We start from the raw sequence: 24,653 nt of genomic DNA, 5'->3' as shown, positions 1-24,653 counted from the left end.
TGCTTTTGGAGCATTAACTAACTTGCCTCTAAGTTAGAGAAAACCATTAATTTTACAGGAGCTCTCAGTGGCTGGGAGTGCCATGGGATTACTCTCCTCTGTGGGATTAAAAAGGGAATCTGTTAGGCCGTTTCAAATTACAGGTGACTTTTACAATTTTATTAGAGAGTCAAAGCTTGTGTAATTCCGATGCCCAGCTCCTTCATGCACCAAGTGATGGGGGCCTGACTACGCCTGCCTGAGACCAGCAGAAATAACCGGGTTGAACAATACAGAGTCATTGTTTGTGTCCGGTTTCCGTATCTGCGCAGAAGGGGTTCCTGGCCCGCAGAGGGGTTGTGTTTTAGCGCTGCTTGTATGGCAAACTGACAAAAGCTTTCTTGGATGAAGAGGAGCGGATAGCAGGAGCCTTGCTATTCTTCTTTCTTCCCTTTGCAGCAGACGTCTCTGGCATTGACTGGATGGTGAGACACGGGCGAAGCCTGGCTCTCTCCGTGGCCGTAAACGTTGCTCCTAGCAGGCTGTGTTCCCCCAAGTACTACACCAGCGTTCAGGAGATGATCCTCGGCAATGCCACCGCTGACAGGGTAAGCGCTGCGTGGGAGTGGGCAAGTTCTGTTGCAAGCGCTTGGCGGGAGCTTGAAAAGGTCTGCGTTGCCGAACGGAACAGAACAGAAATCCCCAAGTGCCGTCTGAAGATTCTCCCTTGGCTGGATGCAGTTTTGTAGGGAAATTACACGGCTGTTCCGATCCTTTGAGTTCTGATCTCTGTGGAGATGAAGACTAAATCATCTTCAACCGCAGAGTAGCTTACATTGGGAGTAAATTACACTTCTGTTGCCCTATTAAAAGTTGTCATTCCCGGGCCAGGTTTGCGAGAAGTGCAAATATTTTGTTTTAGGAAGACGACTTTAAATCTAGGGTTGAATGAGTAATTTGGCGTAGGGAACTTGAGGGCTCGGTGGGGCCTGCCACCTTGCTCCGTGTGGCTCATAGTCACATGATGATTTTTTCATCGTATTACCCCATAACGTTAACCCAACGTTTTCCTGCTTTGCCTGCGACAGTTTTGTGAAAGATCTGTTTAGCCCTCGGCAGCAGCTCACCGCTCCACGAGGCCGTGAGCCTAGCTATAAAGGCCGCTGGATTCTGCTGCAATACCGGTTCTTGTCTTTATGCTGCAGATTCCCATTGCGGTCAGCGGCATCAGAGGGATGGGCTTCCTTATGAAGTACCACATGGAAGGAGGAGGGAACCTGCCTCCCAAACTTTCCAACCTCTTTATTAAGGTAAGCCTTTTTACGAGCACTACCTGGCGGTGTTCTCCCGTTAGCTCTGTTTGAGCTAACTCACGGTGGCTTTCTCCGTCCGATTTCTGTACGGTAACCCAGCAGGAAAACGGAAAGCTCGGCTGCCCTATCTTGGGAAGCTCCAAATCCCCCGATCCCTGAAAATCTAGATATGCCTTTTTGTGGCAGAGTACGGACAGAATCACTTTATCAGCCTGCTCTGCGGTTGTGAATACAACACCGCTGTCCCAGCTGTAATGCGGAAATTTGACTTTTGATCTTTCTGTGGTAAACTTCAGTTCTGATTCTTACGCATTCATTTTTTTTCCCTGGCCGTAACAAACAGCTGGCAGGGAAGCAGGGAAGGGGGGGGGGGAGTTGTCAGTTTTCTAAGGTTGCTAAAGGTCAGAGGGCATCAAACACCTACTCTCACCTTCCCTGGTTTTGCTGCAGTACTTTTTGACTTCCACTATTGGAAGTCAAAAGAGACCGAGATAAAAGAGAGTATTGAAGCTAACACCTTTTTTTCCGTTCCTATCTATTTAAATAATTACCTCAAAATTCCTTTCTTTCCTGGGTGTTCTGGTTTTGGTGGTTTTGTGGGGTTTTTTTTCTCTTCTCTCTCTCCCCTCCCCATAAAGGTGTATCCCTCATGGCAGACAGGATCGGAATTTTTAACATTAGAACCTCAGGATGTTTTTAATGTCTTAGAAACGATAGGGGAAGACAGAGTGAGAGGGGTAGTGCTGGAGCAGGAGAGCTGCTTTTTATTTTGTCTGTCATCTTTATTGTAAATAAAAATGTGTTACATTTTAAAGTTTTACATTTATTTTCAATTTACTTGAAAAACAACCAAACATGCAAGTTGGCATGATGCAGGCCATCAGCCTTCAGACCCGTTGTTTGAAATCCTACATTCGTATATTAATTTGCATCATAGGATTGTATTAAAATATAAAAGAAGCATCACAATTGTCACAACAGCTTTATCACAGTATTAATAGTGCAGTTGACATTCAGATGTTAGCTTTCATGTTTTAAATATGTTGAGATTAAACAAAAAAAATCAAAGCTCTAGGGGTTTTTGTATTTTAAAATGAATTCCACTGTTGAAACGCACCTTATGCTCCAGCCAGAGACTGACTTGGCTGTTGCTGCTGATCGAGTTGTTTTACAGAGGCGCTGACACTATCAGCCTTCGCTGCACTTAGTGGTCATTGCCATTTCCTGAGAGAGTTGAGAGGCGTGTGACCCTGTCGTCAACCACATTTTTAGAAGTTTTCTTTTGAAAAGGTGTCTTGTTGTCAAAGTTTGCTCTTCTCTTACTGTTACCCAGTTCAGTCAAACTTGTTGGTAACAAGTTTGTCTCTTGCGTACCTGTGAGTTGAAAACTGCTTGCTTTTTTTGTTACAGTTTAAAAAACTTAAATTAGAAAAAAAGATAAACTGCTGCTTTAAATACCTGTCCTTGGTATATCTGAATTTCAGTCCATCTTTGTCTCCTTCAGTGTCTCCAGAACTCATCCAGTGACATAAAGTTAGTTGCAGAAAAGATGATCTGGTGGGCAAATAAAAACCATCTTCCCTCACTGGATCCTCAGACAATCAAACCAATTCTCAAAGCGCTTCTGGACAACACGAAGGACAAAAACACCAGTGTAAGAGCCTACAGCGACCAAGCTATTGTCAATCTCCTGAAGATGAGAGCGGGTGAAGAAGTGCTTGAGGTACGAGACAAGAAAATGTCATCGTTGGTAGAAGGCCGTGTCGCGTTGCTCTGCGTACGGTTAAGCGTTGTGCCTGGAGCCTCAGAGCGTGCTGGCAGGCTCTTACGAAATAGGTGGAGTGGGACGTTCCTCTTGGCGTTTAAGCCTTCGTTGGTATTTTCATGCTAAGCCTTGAAGAAATAGGCAGTACCGATACTGTACAGTATGACTAAAATCAAGGTATTTAACGTACCCCCCAAGTTTAACACAGTAGCCTTGCTTTCAACATGCCGTAAGCCCTTCCTGTGCCGCAGGACCGCGAGCTTATTGCTTTTGGCACTTGTCTAATCCTACTGCAGCATTAGTGGTGCTAGAGAGAGTATTTTAGGATGGACTACTTTGTACATCTATTTCCAGACCTCTTTTCTAAGTCTTAGCTGTTTTTGGATCGTTCCCATGTCTGGAATCGTAAAACCAGATGAAGGATTTTGGTACGTTTGAGAGATTTTAGATAAATGCAGCTTGTAAGGCACTTACGTTTATTCTTATTTTGAAGGGTATGTCGTAAGGAATTGGTAATCGGTGTTGTCTTCCTTCCACAGTCGGTTTCCAAGATTCTAGATGCTGCCAGCCTGGAGCTTCTCAACGAAAGCTGCAGGAGATCTCTGAAGAAGCTGGCTGCCCAGGCTGACTCTGAGGAGCAGATAGACGACACTATACTGACGTGATAATAAAGCTCCAGAAGACAAGAAAACACTGAACCAACCGCTGCATCAGCATTTCAACTCAAACACCTATTTTAAATGTTTTCATTTTTGAAAATGTTAATTCTGATGGGTTTTCATGAAAAGGACTCCCAGAGAGTATTTTAGTATCAAATATACCAGAATAGCCTTAATTAGACCCACACTAGCTGAAAATTGAAAATTTGGTCCCCTTTTTGAAACAGATAATGCGCAAGAAACAGCTATACTAATCAATATTGGTAAATTGTGGCCAATTGCGAGATGTGGCTAGAGCACATCAGGCTTAAACTCTGGTGACACCTATTTCCTTTGCAGGGCCTGTGCAAAAACTCCAGTACTGGGAGCGGTGTTGGTCTTTTCCACGGACCCTGTGAAGCAGGAATAGAACTCGGTGAAAGTTAAAGCGTATTGTTTTTGTGTACTGCTAACTTGCTGCTTGTGACGGTTCTGAAGACTGAAAAATCCCTGTAAAACAAAGTATTTAAAATAGCCTTAGAAATCACAAATGCGAAAGGGGGATTAAATGCAGTCTGTTTAAAGAAGGAACATTTAATAAAGGCTCTGACTTTGATCCTTCTGGTGTAAACTGTTCTTTTTACAAATTCATTTGTCAACAAACTTCTACTGCGATTTACTTCTGGACCTACTTTTTCTAGGGCATACAGTCTGTAGAGTGGGTAGCGCTGTAATCTATAAAAACCTTTTGCAAAACTGAAGCAAGCTAGGGTTTAAAACCAAGCCAGAGCTGACATTTAATGAAATTTGTAAGTAATTACTCCTATTAATTTCCAAAGTATTTTTGACTACAGACAGCTTTTTAGTTATTCAACTTGTGAAAAGTCCTCTATTTTTATGCCTTCAAAGGCTTCACAAGATACTTGGCACTTCCAACACACAGATTTTTTTTTTTTTTTTTTTTTTTGTCAGTGAGTTGTACGGCTCCAAGCAAGCAGTATTTTATTTTTACCTGGCCACATATATCTCTTTTTTAAAAATTTGTTTTAATTTACTAATACCTTTCATGCCGCTTGATGGGAATAGTGAAAATCTTATTGCAGAACACAAATTTTTAGAAGGAAAAATGAGCTTTACATTCTATGTAGCGTAACAGTTAAGTAAGCCTTATCTATTTTATGAAACTACACAGAAGCTGGTTGCACCTGAGAAGCCAGAGCATTAAGATTTGTTGCTTCAAATGGATGGGTGGTGTGTGCGGGGGAATCTCCCTTGCGTGCAACTCTGGATGGCTCCAGCCACGAAGGGAGGAGAACACCATACTACACATCATAAAACCTGAGAGCATAAAATGTAACCACACGGGAACAGACGTTCTGCTGAAACCAACTTGCCGATTGCTATGGCACTAGCGGCAACCAAAAGCATTTTATCTTCACCATAGTTATGCCTCAAACAGCAAGACAGAAGCTCAAGTAGATATTTGGGAGTGCTGTGCTTTGTTCTGGGCAAAAGTACGCGAACCTGTCAAAATGTTCTTGGTGTTACGTCAGCTGCCAAGCCTGTGGCGTAGCAGGCTCCTGGCAACCGAGACTTGCTGCAGGAGTCAGCAGGATACTGCTGGAAGGGACCTGGGAAAATCCGCTATTTCACCCCTTACCTAAGATAGGCTCAGCTCCAACCGAACCATTCCTAACTGATTTCCATATAATTGTTTTTTATGGCATTCTATGATGCAGATTCCATAACCTCTCTATGCCATCTATTCCATTGCATAAACTTTTCAGACTGTCAGAGCTTACCTTGTGTCTAAAAAAAATAAATCTTCCTTGCTGCTACTTTTGCTGCTTGTCCACAGACCTTGAAAGCAGTTCATTTTTGCAGCAACTGCATCGTCACTTCAGCGTTCTCACCCCTGGATGGAAAGAAGTTTAGATTTTCTAAGCCTTTTCTCATAGATTTTCATGTTTTCTAAATGATTTTTGCCTTCCAAAATACTTGCAAATCTTAAACCATCTTGAAACTGTGTGTTCTGCACTGAAGTGGTAATAATCAAAGAGGAAAAACTCAACTAAAGGCTCTTAAGGATTTGGCAGTCTCAGGGCGCTGGAATGAGTTTCAGCTACAATGAATTAGCTGTGTTTTGGGATAACAGAGGAAGAGCAGTTAAACCATGCAATGCGAGAACTTCCCTGCGCTGAAATATGTACAAAATTCTATGCCATTCAAAACCTACTAAATAGGTGGCAAAAAGCTCCGTGGTTGTGTTGGAATCACTTCATCGCTGCAGACAGGAAGGAAGGAAAAAATGGCACGTTTCTCTGAAGAATGGCTGGCTGAGCTCTCGGTCGTGGGCACCTTGGCTTACCTATTTTATCCGCGAGTCTAACTGATGCTCCACGTAAACACGTGAAAGAAAACTACGGTTAAATAGAAGCCTTTTTTATTAACTTGTTAATTTTAGTCAAAAAGCCCTTTTTTTATTAAGGGTATTTTGATGGTTTGTATTTCCACCTTATGTAGCAGCAAGTGGAAAAACTCATTCATCTTCCCAAACAGCAGCTGAATTTCTGCACTCCGTTTCGTTGTTTCTGAGAGGGAGGAGTAAAAGGTAGGAGCTCACTCGCACTTACTGAGAATACGCTGATTTTTCAATTACAGCAAAACACTGAATTCGGATTTTGATAGCTACTTTTCACTAACCTATACACTGCGATGTAATACATCAGAGAGAAAATACCCTCATTTTTGCCACAACATGAGATCCGAGAAATTGATTGTGCCAACTCGGAGACTAAAGAATTAATGTCTTTCTCATTTCAAATGTCTTAAAAATACCAGTTGTCAGTAAAAGATAATTTTTCCCCACAACTGACTGTAATAACATCTTTGAACTGTCAAGCAACTGTCTCTGAGTGACAGCTGAACTGTGTGTATTTCAAGAAGATCAAAGAATAATTTATGAGAGATGTTTAAACTTACAAGGTGCTAAAAATCTCAATGGAAAAGAGACAAATGTGAAAGCATAAAATATTCAAATATTTTGATTTTTTTTTTGATAAGTCACAGTTTGTACTGTCCATTTTACTAGGTAACATCACACCCTCTCACGCTTTTCACATGATGAGGTTTCATGAGCTTAAAAATAAAGGTAATGATGGGAGTCGCTGTCATTTCGGGTTTGAGCTGGTGGTTTGCATGCTGGATTCGAGGAATCTCCCTGCAGCTACGCAGCGCCCTCAGTTACCCCGATGCTCGGGGCACGTGTTGGGTTATAGGATGGGCCGCCCAAGTGCTTTACCAGGGTGGGTGATACGTGGTGGTGGGGGGTTGCTTTAGCACTGGGCTAGGCTGGGGCTAGCTGCAAACCCTTTTCTAGCAGGGCTTCTGTGAGCGTCAGTCTGTTGTTAAATAACACACGCTCATGTCTGGTAACGCTCCAGCCTTTCTCCCGCTCCTCAGTTAGCTACATCATACATTTGAGGATAATGCAGAATGAGCTGTAGGGTGTGGTGTTTTAAATGCATGAGTTGCAGAGTGAATGTGAGATGGAGGTCATCTAAGTGGATTTCAGGATGTGCAGGATTTGACAGGGGTGAGCTTTGAAGGGTAGAATACTTTTTTGAAGGTTGAGATTAAGGAAAGTTTATAATTAAACCCACAGACATTAGCCATATTGTTGGTCAGAAGTATTTAGAAGGTGCAATTTTATGTGCTAAAAAAAAGAAATCTTCAACCCAGACATGCTATTTTAGCCATCCTGGGTTGGTTTGTTTCCAGATGAATTGCATAGAAATTGGACAAATATAACTGTGGAACCACACCACAATATCCTATGCAGAAGAAATAGGAAGTTAGAATTGGTTAGAGACAATTGCCTTAAAAAATATCCTTATTCCTCTTAACCAAACCCTATTGTACAAATCCAGAGAAAAGAGTCTACAGCTTTTGAGTCAACATCGAGGGAAAAAGCAACACTGCTAAAAACTGCCCGTCATTCTCTAAGAAACACTCACAGCTCACAGCAGAGTTGCGGCTGGAAGGCACTTCTGGATTTCAGCCAGTCCAACCCCTGCGCTCAAAGCACGGTCGAGCAGAGCAGGTTGCTCGGGCACCGTCCAGGCCGGCTGGGCTCCACAGCCTCCCCGCACAACCTGTTCTGGTGCGTGAACACCCGCGCAGTGCCACCGACGTGGTCTGCAGTGGTGGCGTTCCACTGATCTCCGTCTTTTACTTGTGCTTGGGTCCCACCAAAAAGGTCCGCAAAGCAGGCGCATTCTACTCTGTAAGCATCTTTAGAACAGTTAGACTGTAATTATCAAAAGCATTATGGACTCGTATTTTCGAGTTAACAGTCCTTGATTTGTGTCATCTTTCCTTTGCCTGTTTATAGGCTCAGTGGACTGTAAAGGTCTGGGTTCTTCAGTGCTAATACAGCTCTCCCCATTTGAAAGACAAATGCATGTTAATGAGATACTGGTGTCAATGAATTGTGAACTTAGGGTTAAAATTAAAACAATCAACTTTAATTGAATAATCATGTCAATGTTTTGGTTTGAATCTATGCTAAACTAAAATTACTTTTAAGACAGATGCAATACCTAGCACGTTGCCTTTTGTTATTGCGTTTTTATGTATGTATTGAAAAGCCTTAATAACTGGGAAAGGAAGTCCTAAGCAATTTACATATTCTACACCAAAACACTGCATTGTTTGATCTCAGGAGTTCAAGTATCACCAAGAACAAGTATTTTTGTAGAAAAATAATAGAAGAGAAATCAGCACTCTTCTTGTGCCGTGTCTCCACCTAGAAGTGGCGATCACCTACAAAGTGATCACAGGCTCGCAGTTTAGTCAGTATCTGTGCAACTGACAGCAAGATGACTCGGGCTGTCTGTGTTAGACGATCGCCAGAGTGCTGCCCGAAGCGATGTGGACGTGGCTGTGGATGGTGCGGGCACAGCTGCTGCTGTGGGTGAGGCCAAGGCCCTGCCTGAGCCATACATAGCCCAGCTCTGGATTAAAACCCCCGGGAATGGAGTTCCAGACCGCCCTGAACTGCCAGGCCTGCGTGACACACCTGGGTATTTCCTATCACTGTGCTGTGGCCTTCCTCACCTGCAGGCCGGGCTCTGACGGGAACTGTGCTTGTGGCTGCGCGACTCGCTGCCTTGGTGCACGGGCACCGTGTTGAAGAAGCAAAACGCGTTCCCAGCCATTGTGGCCCGCTCCTGTGCCTTCCCGGCAGCGGAGCTGACAGTGCCTGAGAGCGCTGGGGCTCCCTCACGCCGCTGGCGCTGGCCGGGGGGCGGCCTGCCCTTCTGCTACGCCCGCAGGCCTCACGCGAGCGCCTGTGGGAGCCGAGGCGGGCACGGGAGGCGGCCCGGCGGCTCAGCACGGGGAGACGGGGAGCCGGGGAGCCGGCAGCGGAGGGGAGGCGGGCGGCGGCGGGCGGCGGCCCGTCCCTCACAGCTCCGCCATGGCCGCCGAGGCGCGCGAGCAGCGCCCCGCCCGCCGCCGCTCCCGCGCAGGCGCGGCCAACGGCCGCCGCCGCTCTCCGCCGTCCGCGCAGGCGCGGGGGCGGGCGGCCCGGGTGGGCGGCGCGCAGGCGCGGCGGCGCTGTCAGTTCCGGCTGTTTGTTCGGGAAGTGGATCCGGCCCGCCGCCGCCCCCCCCCCCCCCCAGCTCCGCCGCCCGCGGCCGCTCCCGCCGCCCCGGCCATGGCCAGGGACTACGATCACCTCTTCAAGCTGCTCATCATCGGCGACAGCGGTGAGGGAGGGCGGCGCGGCGCCGGGGGCGGGGGTAGGCCGCTGGCGGGGTGGCCGCCCCTCGCCTCCGCCCGGGCCGTCAGGGGCCTGAGGGCGGCGGAGGGGGCGGCCCTCTCCCGGGGCCGTTGTGGCCGGTGCCCCGGCTCTGCCGGGCGGGAGGCAGGGGCGCCCCGCGCCTGGAGGGGGGGGGCGCGTTCGCCTGGGCCCCGGGCGCTTCCATCGGGTGATGAACCGGGCGCCGCGGGGTGCCGTGGTCGGTGGCGGGGCCAGGATGAGGAGGAGGAAGACGGGGCACGGATGGGTGAGGCCCTTGCGAGCCGCCCCTTCCGAGGGCGCCCACTAATTCCTGCTGGGATGAGGAGGGAATTCCCTTCCCCTGTGACAGGCGGTTTAAGGCATCGATGGGAAGGGCTGGCTGCTCCTCAGCCCTAGGGACCATTGTTTCCAGCGTGGCAACTACTACGTTTTAATACTCTTTATTATCTTAATTATTCCTTAAGACTCTTCCCGTGCTTCACCCTGAAGTCTCGGTTTTAGAGTTCGTCACTTTTTTTTAATAAATCCTTGAAGAGCTGGTAGCTTTGTGTACTTCCAGCAAAGGATGCAAATACCTACAATAGTTACGGATAAGGGGTAGTTACAGATTTTTGAAAACAGACCTGTAAATCCTTCTGCAGCAGTTTCAGAAACTTCTGGAGGGCTGGCGTCTGAACTCAGCCTGTGTCTGGTGCTTTAGTCTAGGTACATAAGAACTGGGACTGGGAAGATTCCTGTCTTCAGTCCAGTTCAGTGTTGGTAACGCTCCAACAGCTTACAGTTTAATTTCCATAAGCTGGAGAAGATGGCATCCACCCTCTTCTTTTAATAGAGGTGTGGTCCATAAGGCAGCAGGTCCCAGCATGCAGCGAGGCACGGCTCCTGGGTGAAAGTGTAATGTTGCGCGATCTTGGCAGTTGTCACCTCCAGGAGCTTTAGCTGTATGTAAAAATATTTTATTCTATACTACACTGTATCTGCACGAAGGGATCTAAAGAGGGAGAAAGGGCAACAGCTTCAAAACAGCTTAAAACCCTAGGCACTTTTGGGAGCCTGTGGATTATTAAAACCAAATGTTGCATTCTGAGTAAAGCAGCAGTTCTGTTGCTTGCTGATGAGTTTCAAAACTGTTCAGGCAAGATAAACAGGATGGTGAAAACTCTGAGGAGGACTTCTCCTCATTTGGAACAATTAAATGAAGTTTCTTAGCTGAGTCTTCTTGAGTCCCTACAGTGTGTCCAGTGAGAGGAAAAAAGTGCTGTGAGAATTGTCGGGTTGCCTGTGGTTCTCTGTTGTAATTAAATCTCACTATGTAGTTTGAGTATTGATTTTTTTCTTTTTTGTTTTTGTTTTTGCTAACCCCAACAGGAAGGCTTTGTCCCTGCTTTCGCAAAACAATTTGCTTGCCTTGTTTGTTGATGTTTATTCCTTGCAGTAGGAAGTAGACTGATACTGGATAGGATGATTATGTCTCATCTGCTTTCCCCTATATGCAAATATGTCAAGAGGGTACTAGGCTTGTGTGTTTGTAGAACAGGTCATCTTGAGAAGCTGCTGGTGATCTCAGTTGTGCCGAATATTTAAAAATAATACAGATGATCCGTGCTTTGCGTGTGCTGCTTTAATTCGCTCGTGCTTCTTTAATTCACTCTACCATTCAGTAGGATATGGGGTTTAGAAACTGGTACGGCACAGAATTTTGCTTTTAATTTTGCTTTTGCAAAGCCAATAGGCCTTTTTTTGTTGTTGCATTTTGCTGTCTTCAACAAGCAAAGAGGCCCTGCTAGCCTTCTCTTTTCAGCTCTTCAAATAACTCTGTGTAGGCGGTGGAGGGTCACGACGAGCGTGGTTTCTCTATAGGTGACCAGTGCAGGTCAGAGGCAGTGTTTGCTTAGTAAGATCGTTGTCATCGGGAGCGTGTAGAACTTCCTGAGTTCAGGAGGTTTCTCCAGAAGCCGCCCGCGTCCCGGGAGCAGCGTCGGCAAGAGCGTGGCTGTGCAGCGGTGGACGGTCTGACGGAGCGGTGGTCCTGTGCGGCCCATGCAGCTCTGCGGCGTAGCCCGGGGCTGACTGACGTTTTAACAAGGTGGTGTGGTCTGACAAGGCTGTGGGTTCCAGCACCTCCTTTCTTTTTATTAAGCTGGAGGCCAAGGCTGCTTGATCAAGAAGCATAGTCCTTGCTGAAACCTTTTTTTCTTTTTTTATACCTTAGTCAGGTGGTATTTTGCAGGGTTTTAGCTCTTGCTAAATAACCAGTCCTCTGCTAAAGTTTAGGAACTGCTCTGCTACCTTTTTTTGAGCTCAGAGGTATTCAGTGTATGCACGTTGTAACTTCGTATTTTTTAATAGCATTCTTTTTTTTTTCTTTAAGATTTGTAATATTCAATGAGAAGTGAGCATGGCTTCTTCAGATGTCTGGTGATTTGGACTGTTTGCAAATGAGATCTGGCTTACTGGAATCATGCAGATTTTTAGTTTTGTGCTTGGTTTTTGTTGGTTTTTTTTTGTGCTGGTAGCTATCTTCAGATGCCAGCAGCTGAGAACTGTTGCAGTTCTGTATTCTTTGCACACGCCTTTTGCACAGGTCTTCTATTAAGAAGAGCTTGCAAGTTCTACATCATCAAAACAATTAGTTTAAATAGCTTCTACCTGAGAAGATTTAATAGATAATCACCCTGGTGAAGCTGAATTTCCTCTTCATGACATAGCAGACTTCTTTTCTGGAGGGGAAGGGACATTAACAGCAGAGATGTTATGCAGAGATAACAAGTTTGAGGCATTCTGATACCCAGATTCCCTTGGTTGGCTGTGCAGGAATGAGTTTCTTACGATTCTTGTCTGAAGCACTGTGAAAAACGCTTCCCTGCACCAGGGTGCGATCAGGGCGCAAACAATCATGTAAGGAAAACCTGGATGAAGTGCTGCTCAAAGCACTTAGAGAAACGTTTGATGGAACATTTTGGCAAAAGGTACAACTTCAGAAAGGTATGTGTCCTTCCTGTTAGGTGTGGAACAAGCCTGTTTTGGATGGCAGTATAGAACAATGGTTCCCAACTCCCCTGTTTGGTTTAGGCTTCTGTTAAACTGTGGCCATGATAACATAAGCTTTATAGTAGCAAACCCTAGTCTGATTGTCTAAGTAGTCCAAATTCCACTGCCGTTGAGCACGGCATAAATGAATGGGAGGTAGGCAGTGGTGTTAAGAATGATGTGCAAGTGGAACTCAATAGAGTAGTGTAGAGCAGTGTTCTGAGTACTTGTTAATTAGAGTGACACACTCTTTTTTTGGATCTTTCCTCAGTAAAAGGAAGTCTACTGATCGTAAACTTGCTTTTAGTCATTACTCTTTTATGACCTCTTAGAACTGACCACAGTTCAAAAGCTACTGTTTGAGAGTTTGCCGAGGGCTGGAGGAAGGAGGGGACAAAAAAAAGAAAACCTGTACTGCTACAAGAAGCATACCAAGTCTTGGAGTGACAGCAGTGTGCTTGATCAGATCTTCAAGGAGAGTACCGAGATGAATAGTCAAGGTGGATGGTACTAAATTATCGGCTGAGAAAAGATCCCAGTTAGAGTTAAAAATGCAACGGGTAAAATACTGTTATGTTACCTGGCACCCAAGATGACTGTATTCAAAGATCTTGCTGTCTTTGTTTGTCATAGGTGTGGGCAAGAGCAGTTTGCTGTTGCGTTTTGCAGATAATACCTTCTCAGGTGAGTGTTTTGTTTACTTCGGTAACTGAAATGGTCAAGGTCTGCTCCAGTGCTGCTGGTTGGCGAGGAGTTGTTCTTCTGCACTTCCCCACTGATAGCTGTACGAGGAATACATTCTGTTTCTAACTTTGCTTCTCTTGCTATAAGCCTATGCAAGCCGTCCGGTCTGAGCTTCGCTTGCAACTGAAAGTCCCACAGTATTTAAATGCTGCCATGGTTCCAGAAAGAGCTTAGGTTTTTTAGCTTATGCTGTGCGCTGTGCAGACTTCCTGTTGGCCATTGGGCGTTTAGATTGATGGAATATTGTGGCTAAACCACTTACATTTGGGACATAACTAATTTATTGGGAGGAAACTCTTAGAACAGACTGTGTTCAAAATAAGCGATTGCACAAGCATGTAAAGCAAAGCTTTGTCTCAAAATTTTCACAAATGAAACACTCGCATAGTTACTGTCCGTTTCTTGAGATATTTGGTTGCTTACTCTTGAGCACCAATGCGGTAGAAGAATAATTTTATTTTGTAACACTGAATTTTAAATTTAAAGGGTGGCATGGGAGAAATGGCTTTATGGCTAGAAAAAAAAAGCTATTAGCTGCAGATGAAAACATGCAGATCAGCGTGACCTGATAGGGCATTTTGAAAGATAAGCAGATAGGGGGAACCTTGTTCTCCTGTCCAATCTGAGAGCTACTGCCAAATAGCATGCAGAAGCGTGCTTTGGGACATCCAAAACAAACAAGACTTAGGTTCTCACTTACCTACGCTTTCCCTTCAGGCAGCTACATTACCACAATTGGAGTGGATTTTAAAATCCGGACAGTTGAGATCAATGGAGAGAAGGTGAAGCTACAGATCTGGGACACAGCTGGACAGGAGCGCTTCCGGACTATTACATCAACGTGAGTATAACCGGGCTCAGTGATATGTAGCTTAGTGTATGGATCTTGTAGTTTAGAGTTACGGTTTGGATATTTTCATGTTGCAGTTGGTTAGCTAACGATAGCTTTGCTGTCTGTACAGTGGGACTTCTCTCAGCTGGTTTAGGACCGATAGCGGTGGTGATACTGTGGTTAGGTTTGAAACTGGAGTTTCAGATTTCCTCACTCCTCTCTGCATTTCCACGATGGCTTTGTCTTGTTCCTCTGCTGCTAGTTTCCAAAGGGTAGAACCGGAGTTATTTCGCTGTTCTGCATACGCTAGAAAGCTTGTCTCTGAAGCCTATCCAAGAAGGTCACCCTCTGATTGTATGTATTGCAGAAGTACAGAGTGCAAACCCTCTGTCGGTGTCGTATAACTAATGAATAGCTTTGAGATCGAAGAATGGGATTTCCGATACTTAGTTTTCTTTTAGGACAACCGCATTTTAGCGGCTATCTTTGTGTGGAGTTCTGTTGAGGCAGACGCCCACATGAAGTTAACCTTTTCCTTGGTTCGAGTTCAGTTTCATGCTCATTGTCCTTTTGAACAGCTTTTCCTGTTCCTGAAGAAACCACACCCAAAGCTGCAGCAGTGGGAACTAAGAATAAAATTCATTTGTAAACTGATTGCATTAAAGGTGGGACTGCTCACCGTGGCACTAGGGGAAGAGGAAAAAATACGCTTGGAAATGGAACTTTTGTTTCCTTTGGGTATTAACAAAAAATAGTAGTTCTTGAAAGACCTAGGTGTTTCACTTGGTCTTTCATGACTGATTTCTCTTTTGACTCCTATTGGAGAGGAGAATCGTTTTCAGCTGATGTATTGGTTAACTTACTCAGACATAAAAATAATGAGATTGGTTGCATCTGTGTTATGTCTAAAGAACTAGAAACGGCAAAATCGAACCTGATGTGCGCGCCGCCCCTTTCCTCTGCGCTTCTATACGGATATTACTGGATTACTTCCATTGTTTCTTAAGTGTTTAGCTTGAAAAAAATGGGTTGCCTCTTGTAGGGTTCCTGTGTGTGACATCACTTCTTGTTTCAGCGCTGCAGGCGGCGTGGGGCAGGAAGCGGTGAGGGGCAGGCAGCCGTGCACCGCTGCGGCTCCCATCAGCTGTGCGCGCGGGCTAGTCCCAGAGCGCCCCAATTAGTGCTGAGTCAGCACACGGCCTTCCTGTTTTCAGATTCCCTGACACGACTCGGAGCTGCGTTAATGAGCGTTGGTTCGTGGGGCTGATGCCAGCTAGTTTAGAAAGCCATGGTATCCGGCACTGAGCGGGGAATACCAGGAAAGGAGGCTTCCTTTTGTGAACGGGAATAGCTGCAGATGGGACTTTGCGTAGTGTTTCATGTAAATTTTTTCCTTCGATTAATGTTTAAAATGGGGAAGCTGAAATGGTTTGAGGGCATTTGTGCCATGACCTGTTTGAACTCCGCTACTACTTTTGCATAGCTTTTTACCAAAGTAAAAACTCTTGGGGAAGCGAAGGCCCCGGTTTTCCTGCCTTATCTCTGGTGAAGTAGTTACAGAATCTTCCATGGTCAGGGAAGAAAGATTTTAATTTTGTGCAAGTTTAAGCAAAGAAGTTCCTGTGTCCGAGTGCATTTGAAGGGTTGAGGAACACACTTTGGGAATGCTGGTTACCTCGTCGTGAGGGCTCCTCTTGCTGCTAGGTCAGCTAGCTGTGACGGTCTAGCGTTCGTTGATATTTTTCAAGAGGCGCTCTGGACCTAAACATATCACCTATAGAAACAGGAGATAAGATCCTGATTTTTAGAAATGGTTCTATCTTTTTTTTTTTTTTTATATTGGCAAAGTAATGCCATACCTGATTTGCTTAGCCCAGACTGAGTGACAAATCAGTTACCATGCTAGTAGTTACGAAAGGGCTTGGCTACCAAATCATGGGTGGAGTATGAGTGTGCTGTCACCAGTGTCATAGTCTTTGTCTACTCTTTGACTAGATTGAGGTTTAGATTGAGGTTAAGACTATAAAAAGGTGTCCTTCAGTATTACTGTAGGCCAGGAAGTCCCTTTACAGTTAAAGGTAGAGTCTAGATTGATGTTGAGCCAAGCCTGGCAAGCAAGCCTGAAATTAGAGCCCATCTGGTAATAATAGTAACAGGTTGGAAGTACTGCTGTGTAGACCTGGAATTGCAAAACGGTAGAGGTGGTAGGAAGTTAATAGTAGAAAATTCAGAAACATGAAAAGGTCGTTCTATTTTGATTTTACTTGACTACAGCTACAGAAGCTGAAAAACAATAAAACTGTTGAGCAACAGAAATCAAGGTGACCTGGGGTATTCTACAGAAACTCAGGAAAAATAAACTACCTCAGCATTTCAGACTGGGAACTATAAAAGATAGCAGCTGTTTTTACTGTCTATTAAATGTGGAAGTACTGGGATAGCTGGTGCCTAGTGGGAGGAGAGGCCAAGTTGTCTGAATTTGGTTGGTGTGGAACGTCATCCAAACTCTAAATTTGATTTAAATTCACCAGAGATGTAGCACGCCAGGACTCAGCTGTATTAGCAGGAATACTTAAGATGCGTGAACTTTCCTGTACTTGATTTGTTGTTGTAGATAGGATGCTCCGTCCTGATTCAGGACTGTGGTTTTAGGATTTAAGCTTTAAATAATAGTTGTCAGATGCTAGCTCAGGGTGAATAGCGCTAGCAGAGGGACTTTCGGCCATGCATTTGTGTGGAATGGCATGTTCAAGAGAGGGGTAAGCTTTTTGAGATGACAGAATTGATGTGTCTTGTAAACCAGATATGATGGTCGAAAGACTAGTCAACTGACCTGTAACAAAACATGTGCTTCCAGGAACGTGAAACAAAGATAAGTATGTAAAACAGATTATTAAAAGTCTCTGGAACTGGTTAGAATTCTAGAAGAATGAAAAATAAGGAAATATGTATACTGCAAACTAGTGAAATATTAACAAAGATGCTGGATTAAACCAATGACCTGTCTTTCATGTTGGGCAGTTACTTTTTTTTTTTCTCTCCCCCTGGAAAAATGAACATACGTGCCCTACTGAACTAATACTTTCTCTCTTCTAAATCCGACTTAGCTACCGTCATGCTTCATGAAACTAGTTATCATAACTCCAGATGCTAATCTTGGGAAGCATTTGCTAGAGGAAATCTGAGAACTTTTATTGGTATCTGTAGTAGGGAGTACCACACTGAATGGCAAAACGTTCCCTTCTGCTTAGAACGGCAGCCGTCAGAGAGGCGCGGGGCGAACGCGGATGGCTGAAGGACACGAGTTTGGTTAACCGGTTCTGAAGATTTTCTGTATCAAGTCTTCAGTATTAGATAATGTTTCAAAGGCAGTAAGCTTATGTCTTTAAGCTTCTTTAAATATAATTCTACAAGTAGAACAAGCAACTTAGGTGTTTATTTCAACTTAAATGTTAACATTCTTAAGCCTTTTCCACACCAAAGCTAAAGCCTTTAGACCTAGGTAACTCTTCCAACCATATGGAAGACAGTTGGCTGCTACCAAACATCCAAGGGCATATACAGGTCAAGTTTGGTTGTCTTTCACCTCAAGGGGATACTTTCATGGGCACTCTAAACATGAATAACCATTCTATAACTTCTTTTTTTTAATTTCATTAATGTATTTATCACTAGGAGCAGCAGCAGGTAGTGTAGGGCACATGGCACAACTCTCCTCCCAAATAGAGGACAGCTAGTGTCAGTCATTTAGTCCTTGAACGGGAGGCTGAGATTGAGAACTTCATTTCTCTTCTGCTGTCATTTCTATGGTCTCCATCTTCCCTAAAATGTGGCTGGGAAGAAGAGAAGGCATTCTTTCCCTAGTGTCAAAGCCTCAACTACCTCTTGGTTGCCAAAAGCACAAAATTTACACCTACTCCTCCTTGAATGCCAAAAGCCCCATCTGTTCTCTGCTCACCAAAGCCTACAACTTGTTATAAAAGCAATTCTGTGCTGCATCATTCTGAAATCTGAAGTATGGGGTTGGATAAATCAGATTTTGTTTTCTGCTACTGCCCTGCACTTGGGGTTGGAGAATCTTTCCTGTGCTTGTTAAGCCTAGAATGTTATCTAGGTCACAAGGCTGTATCTAACAAATGATAGAAGATAGCATGACTAGCTGTGTGAGAAAAATGTGTATTATGGGGCTTAAGAAAGAATAAAAGGTAGTCGTGGTCTTATCTCTTGGACTGCTAAAAGGTAATGTCAGCCAATGGAGAAAATGACATTTTAGTGTAGATGAGGGGTTGGCAACCTTTCTAGAACGACGTGCCAGCCAATTTTCCCTTCCAAAAATAGAAGCAGTGTATGCTGGTAGGAACTCAGCAGGAGTCAGGGGTTGCTGTCTTGCACGAAGGAAGATATTTCTGATGGGGTGGTTGGCAATATTAGTGCTTTGTGGCAGGAGCTCCCAGCTCCTGCAGTGTTTTGAATGCCGTAGTGGTTTGTGCTGCTTGGTCCAGCCCACAGCCCTCATCCCTAGGAGCAGACGACGACTATGCTGACGACGCGTCAGGAGTGGGATCTATATGTGCAGGGCGCGTGTTGTTCTTCTTCCCCGACATCATATGCTTTGCTTAGAAGAAAACCTAGGTGCGTGGGCAAGGTAGGAGCAGCAGGGTGCTCCGGTGGGTGCTCTGGTTTGGATGACTGGGATACCAGGCGTGGTTTTATGGTGTGCACAGCAGACTGAAGCAGCTCTGCGTAGGTGTCGCTGAACCACTGCGTGTCTCTAAAGGCTGAATGTTGTCTTTGCAAATATAATGCTCAGTGTTAGGGAGGAAGTGGTGGCTCAGCCTGAATTAAAAGACCATTAGGTGATATGGGAGAGTTTGAAGATTAGTGGCCAGATGTAGAGAAATCCGGTGTGTTGGTATTGGAGATCTTTCCCTTTCTGATGCTTTGCACAAAACAGTATTAATCCAAAACCGTGTGCAGTACATGTTAGTGTCAGAGGATGATTATTTTTGCAATGTGTAGATTCAGGCTATGGAATACTTTTTCCTCTCAAGGATCTAGGTTATGAAATAAAGTCGAGCTTGTAACGAAGTAAAGCACAAATGCAGTGCTGTAGCAAGTTCTAAAGCTATTGAAGGAACTGATTGCAAATGGGCTGGAATATTTGAATGTGCAGGATCTCTTACGGGCTGGGAATAAATAATTCTTACCTGAGTTAGTTCTTGCCAAGGACAGTGAATGTACAGCATAAATTACTGGTAAAACATGGCATGGAAGAAATATTTGGTTGTCTCCTGCAAGCGCCCAGATGAGCAAGAGGAGCGGGCTCTCCGACGTCTGCAGAGTATGTGTGGTATCGCAGAGGAGTGTTGATACCCAGTGACTGTCACCGCAAAGTGGTCATGAGAGGAGAGGGCCGGGGAGACGCGTGCGCTCTGTACGTGACACCTGCCTGCCCGTGGCAAGTCGGTCTTGATGGTTTATAAAGGCAGGTGGCTCCTCTTATGGCAGGGACGGTGAGGCTAAAGGTGAGGAAGAGAGAGCGACTCGCTCAAGCGCATCAGTAGCAGAAGTGAGCCGAAACTTTGAGGCCTTCCGTAAGGTCGTGCATTTGGGTTAGATGAAAAGGCTTTGAAATTTAAAGGTGTGTTCGCTGAGCGGGAATAAACTGTCAAAGAGGACCAGAGTGGTCACAGTGGGCATCTTTAAAGTGCGATGGAAGGGACGGTGCTGCAAGGAGTGCTTGCGCTAAGAGATCAAGCTCTAGAAATGCTGTCACAATTTAAGGGATAATCTTTGATTTTGGTATGTTGAATTCTTGAATTTGTTTTCAAGAGGAGGAAATGAAAGGGAAAGAATAAAGCTACACAAAATATTCCTTTTTTTTTTTTTTTTTGGTCAAAGCCACCTAATTTGCAATAGAGAAAATACCTGGTCGCCCTGTGAATGTGGCTGAAAACTGAGAAGGTGGAGCTTGCTTTTTATATAGCATTCTCACGGTGCGCATACTGCCTGCCTTCAGTAGGTTCATGCAGGTGATAACGTTGGAACTTGAATTCAGGTATTTTCCTTGCATATCAGAATTGCTCATCATCTTTTAAAGGTGCTGGTTGCCCAAGACTAATGGGAATAAACTGAAACGAAGCTGATTTTTAATGGCTAAAGGTAGCAGAGCGCATTGAATGCACATATGGAGTCGATCTGTTGAGTAGGAAGGTGCGATCAGAACACAGTCGCTCAACAAGACAGAAATTTTTGTGAGCTGAAGAGAACTGTGACTGAGGGTTGAGTGTAGCTGGAGATCTGCTGAAATTTTAGCCTGTAGGTGATCTTTCACAGCTAACAAACTTACTGCAAAAACTCGCCGTGGCTCGGACAGCGTGAAGGTTCGCATCACAGCCAGTTGTGAGGACGTACTGGGGGCACCGCCACCTTTGGCTCACGTAGCCAGAGGACAGGATTCATCTTTGTAGATCTTGACAACCTGAACAAGGAAGGAAGCGGCAGTCTTTGGACTTTGAAGCCTGCTTGTACAGACTAAGCGAGCAGGGAACTCTGTAGGTTTAGAGGAACAGCATGTGATCTAGCTGTTGTAAAAGAATTAAATGACTCCCAGCGGAAAGAAAATGGGGGCACTTGATTGCTGTAACGTGGGGATTTGTTATGAACCTTGTAGAAGCTAAGGGAAAGAGCTGAGAAGGTGATGCATAGCTTGAGTTAACGTTTATTGCCTTTTTCCACTCCCTAGGTATTACAGAGGAACGCATGGGGTCATTGTTGTCTACGATGTAACCAGTGCAGAATCTTTTGTGAATGTAAAGCGGTGGTTGCATGAAATTAATCAAAATTGTGATGATGTCTGCCGGATACTAGGTAGGTTTCTGATCAGAGAGTCAAGAGAATCTCACTTAGCGGGCTGACCTGCTGCCGTACAAAACTGACTTTTTTTTTTTTTTTCTTTCCTTTTTTAGTGGGGAATAAGAATGATGACCCAGAGCGAAAAGTGGTAGAAACAGAAGATGCCTATAAATTTGCTGGGCAGATGGAGATCCAATTGTTTGAGACCAGCGCCAAAGAAAATATTAATGTGGAAGAGGTAATACAATATGCAGAAGAGTATAGATAAAATGATGTGGGGATAATGGTTTGGGAAAAAATAAGAATTACATTCTTCCCACTGAGGAAGAAAGATAAAATGCTTTATACCAGTTGCAAGCGAGTAGGTAAAATGTCAAGAAGAGACGTCCAACTGCATTTGGAAGAGTCGGGGAAGCGAAATGAAGGAGCCCACGTTGCCTTTTCCCTAGCTTTGCAGTGCTGACATACTAGGCATGGTCTCAGGAAAGACTTCTCACTAGGGAGGATGCTGCTAGGAGGGAGGGCTGCCCAATCTTCCCTCCTGGCCTCGGTTGCCAACCTGACCTGGTTTTATTTACTGGTTTGGGAAGGGGGACAGAGGTGTTACTGATTTAGCTTGGGAGTGGGTTGGGAGGGTACTGGATTTCCGCTTGGCCCGTAGTGGGTTGGGGAAGAGCTCTGAGCCGTTACTGAACTGCCTGGAGAAGTGGAGTTGCTTCAGGAGAAGAGCATCCCACAAAAGCTAGCCTGGGTTCCTGGGTGGTCTGAACTGGCTTGTTTCTCTTGCAGATGTTTAATTGCATTACAGAGCTAGTCCTGCGAGCAAAGAAAGAAAACCTAGCAAAGCAGCAACAGCAGCAACAGAATGATGTGGTGAAGCTAACGAAGAACAGTAAAAGGAAGAAGCGGTGCTGCTAATGCCCTTTCCCTGCTGCAGAGACTCTGCTCTCAGACAGATCAGCCCCTCCAGCTAGACTCGGGCAATTCCACTGGGGCAGGCTTCGGGAGGACTTTCTCAGTTTTGTGCCGTTATTTAAAGATGATTTTTTCTCCTTGTTTTCTATCAAGAGGCGCTGGCACCTTACCACTTCAGTGCCAAGAAGGTATCGGATGGAATCTTGCCCCCCTCTCCTCCCCTGCTCATTCCAGTGCGCCTTGTAGACAAGAAAGGACGTTGCCTACCAAGTGGACTAATTAACCCAAGAGTTTGTATATAATGTATATTGCTTTAACCAGCCTCGCCTCCCTGTTGTCGCTTTGGCTTATGCCTTCTTAATGTCAACCAATCATGGACTGCAGAGTTCATCTTTTTAAAGAAACAGCGCAAAGTTCTTAATTCGAGTTGGCCCCAGGCTGGCAGCAGCGGCTTCCTGGGGCCTCCGGCTTCATTTCTGTTGGGCTCCAGGCTGGCGACTGGTGCCCCTGGGGCCTATGGCTTCACCTGGAGTTCCAGGCTTTTACTGGGGCTCAGGCTTTGTTTTTCTAGGTACCAGGATTGCAGGTGTTGCTGCTGGAGCCTGGGGTTTCACTTCACCAGCCCCTGGGCTGGCAGCTGGTGCTGCTGCTGGGGCCTCCAATTTCAGTTTGCCATGGTCCAGATTTGCAGCTGGGTCCTTGGGTTTCACCTTCTTGTGCTGCAGCCCAGCTGTACCTGTGCTCTCCTTTAGTTTGTATCATGATACTGAAAAACAAACTGACCTGCAGAAGTGGGATTTATTTGGGTAAAACTTTTTTTTTTTTTTTTAAAAAAAAAAAAAGCAAAGTTTAACTCCTTTGACCTCTGCTTCTGGTTCTGCCAGGGTCCTAAGTGAGGGTCCATTTCTTTTGAGAACAACAAAACCCATGTGAGTCTGCCAAAAACCCCCAAACTTCTCCTTGTTGCCCTGTCCACAAGTAGGCGATCTGAACTTGAATGTGAACTTTGGTGGCGAAGCTTTTGTTTTTGAGAGAGAAAAGGCATGAAAATAAATCCAGCTGTTCTGGATTGATGTCTGAACATGAAAGCTGCTGCAGGATCATTCCCAGGATTCTTCTGTTAGAAAGGAGGACTGCTGTTTAGTGTCGAGAAATGGAAAGCTTGCTCGCTTGGGTTATGTGGTGGTGGGGGATCACCCTTGGAAACAAACTGGTCTCGCTATGCGCAGCAACGTTTTCCTGGCCCTTGTTGGCCTTTCTGGGAAAACAAGGGCTCAGTTCATCAGCCTGAATAGATGTAGTTAAAGGTGGAGAGCGTACGTGCGTGTAACTAAACGATCAAACGCCTGGGCTGAAAGTACGTGCTCAGCACCTGAATAATTGCCGAAGTAATAATAAAAAAAGAATTTTTCTTTAAAATGACTAAAAGGCACGGAGGGTATGACTTCCTTTGAGACCTTGAAGGTGGACGTACTCGGTTTGTCAGTAAGCGGCCCTCTGGAATTGCTGGCCGTGGCTCGGTAGGATGTGATTCACCCGCGTCCGTGAGCTTTGGATCAGCCCGCTTCTCTCCCTTCCTCCCCCTCCCCCAGGAGAGGCTAAATTTTAGTCACTTATTTTGCCTGCATTTTTTTAGATTTCATGGGTTGTGGTAAGAGCCCTAATCATACAATCACGTCACAATCAATCACTTTAAAGACTTTTTAAAAAATGCCAACGATGAATGTGTAACACATCTGTTTTTTTAATCAGTTCAGGTGCTGGGAGTACGCACCCAGCTGCCTTCACCCCGCTCTTTTCTTCACATATCTTTCGTTAGTAGCCCAAGAATGAGAATGAGCTGGCATGGTATTGCTAGCGTGAGCTCTGATCGTTGTGAGACTTGAGCGGCTGTGGAAAGCGGCGGCTCAGGTGGCCCCGGTCCATCCCGCCGGCTTTCGGACGTCGAAGGTGGTGCGCGCCCAGGGCAGGAGCGGGGTCAGGCCTCGAAGCCCTCCTGTTGAAGTGAAGCTGTCCTGTGGCGGTGGCCGCTCCAGATTAATGGGCCCAGCTGCGTTACTGTGGGACTCCCGTGGTAGCGTGCGTGCGGATCTAGGAGGGAGTAACTTCATAGAGGCAGAAGTAAAGAAAATGTGTGACTTTACTGGAAATGATGCAATAAAATGAGGAAATGGTGCACCCAAGCCTGGAGTGTTCTCTTATATGGGAAGATTGGTCCTCTTTGAGTCCAGGCCTTTGTGGCCACGGCTTGAACTCTGCCAATCCAGGTGCCCAACCTCCTGGCTTAACGTGGGATTTGGGGTTTTTTTGGTTTTTTTCCTAGAGCTGGCTGTAGAGGAGCAGTTCTCTCTGCTCTTGCCACTGACTATTCAATTGGAAGGGGTGGGGACTGTGTCTCTAGTGGTGCTGATGTGAAGTTTCCTAAATGTTGAGCAATGGAATGTCTAACTGGTTTGCTAGGATTATTTCTGTAATGAAAGTTTCTAATTATGCTTTTTAAATAATTTTAAAAAATTAAAAATAAAGGTTACAAGCTGCCAAATCTTTTTCGAGGCTCTGTTTCCTCTGCTGTCCAGCATCTGGAGGTGGAAGGCGGCAAGCCAGGGGTGAGCTCTCCTGCTCCACGTAGAGGGGCTTTTCCCTGGGAAGGGGGGATTGGCAAAACCACAATTAATGCTTTCAAATGGTTGGTCGCTATTCTAGTTTTAAATGTGAATGAAAGAGTAAGCTGGAACTGGTAACCGTATTTCTGCAGGGAGGTGAGATGCTCATGATT

General features: G+C 45.3%; 2 protein-coding genes across 4 annotated transcripts in view; both read left to right on the top strand.

Annotated features, from left to right (window-relative positions):
- GCN1 (GCN1 activator of EIF2AK4) overlaps positions 1–4,304 on the top strand; it is a 43,384-nt gene extending 39,080 nt beyond the window's left edge. Inside the window, exons 55-58 of one of the 2 annotated variants that reach the window (XM_082325374.1) lie at positions 442–587; positions 1,185–1,289; positions 2,797–3,015; positions 3,597–4,304. In XM_082325374.1, coding sequence (XP_082181500.1) covers positions 442–587; positions 1,185–1,289; positions 2,797–3,015; positions 3,597–3,722 — 596 coding nt within the window. In that variant the 3' untranslated portion in view covers positions 3,723–4,304. Of the gene's footprint in view, positions 1–438; positions 588–1,184; positions 1,290–2,796; positions 3,016–3,596 lie in introns of both variants that reach the window. The other variant, XM_082325373.1, reaches the window with a different exon arrangement.
- Positions 4,305–9,346: 5,042 nt separating this feature from the next.
- RAB35 (RAB35, member RAS oncogene family) lies at positions 9,347–23,485 on the top strand. 2 transcript variants are annotated; one of them, XM_082324908.1, is made up of 6 exons: positions 9,363–9,466; positions 13,165–13,215; positions 13,993–14,116; positions 20,853–20,977; positions 21,076–21,200; positions 21,752–23,485. In XM_082324908.1, exons 1-6 carry the CDS (start codon positions 9,415–9,417, stop codon positions 21,878–21,880), a joined length of 606 nt encoding a protein of 201 aa, XP_082181034.1. In that variant the 5' UTR covers positions 9,363–9,414; the 3' UTR covers positions 21,881–23,485. The 2 variants fall into 2 exon arrangements, with proteins under 2 accessions (XP_082181033.1, XP_082181034.1); XM_082324907.1 differs by lacking the exon at positions 13,165–13,215 and having other exon boundaries at positions 9,347–9,466.
- Positions 23,486–24,653: the final 1,168 nt, after the last annotated feature.

Source organism: Platalea leucorodia (assembly GCF_965183815.1).
Source record: "Platalea leucorodia genome assembly, chromosome: 12".
Lineage (NCBI taxonomy): Eukaryota > Metazoa > Chordata > Aves > Pelecaniformes > Threskiornithidae > Platalea > Platalea leucorodia.
Note: the sequence above shows the minus strand (reverse complement) of the source record. Positions and strands in the feature narration are given on the sequence as shown.

Excerpts from the sequence above, each read along its gene's own strand:
- RAB35 (XM_082324908.1), top strand. The coding sequence starts at position 9,415 with ATGGCCAGGGACTACGATCACCTCTTCAAGCTGCTCATCATCGGCGAC. Across the intron at positions 14,117-20,852 it reads TTCCGGACTATTACATCAAC|GTATTACAGAGGAACGCATG; the intron begins GTGAGTATAACC and ends TCCACTCCCTAG. Across the intron at positions 21,201-21,751 it reads AAAATATTAATGTGGAAGAG|ATGTTTAATTGCATTACAGA; the intron begins GTAATACAATAT and ends TTTCTCTTGCAG.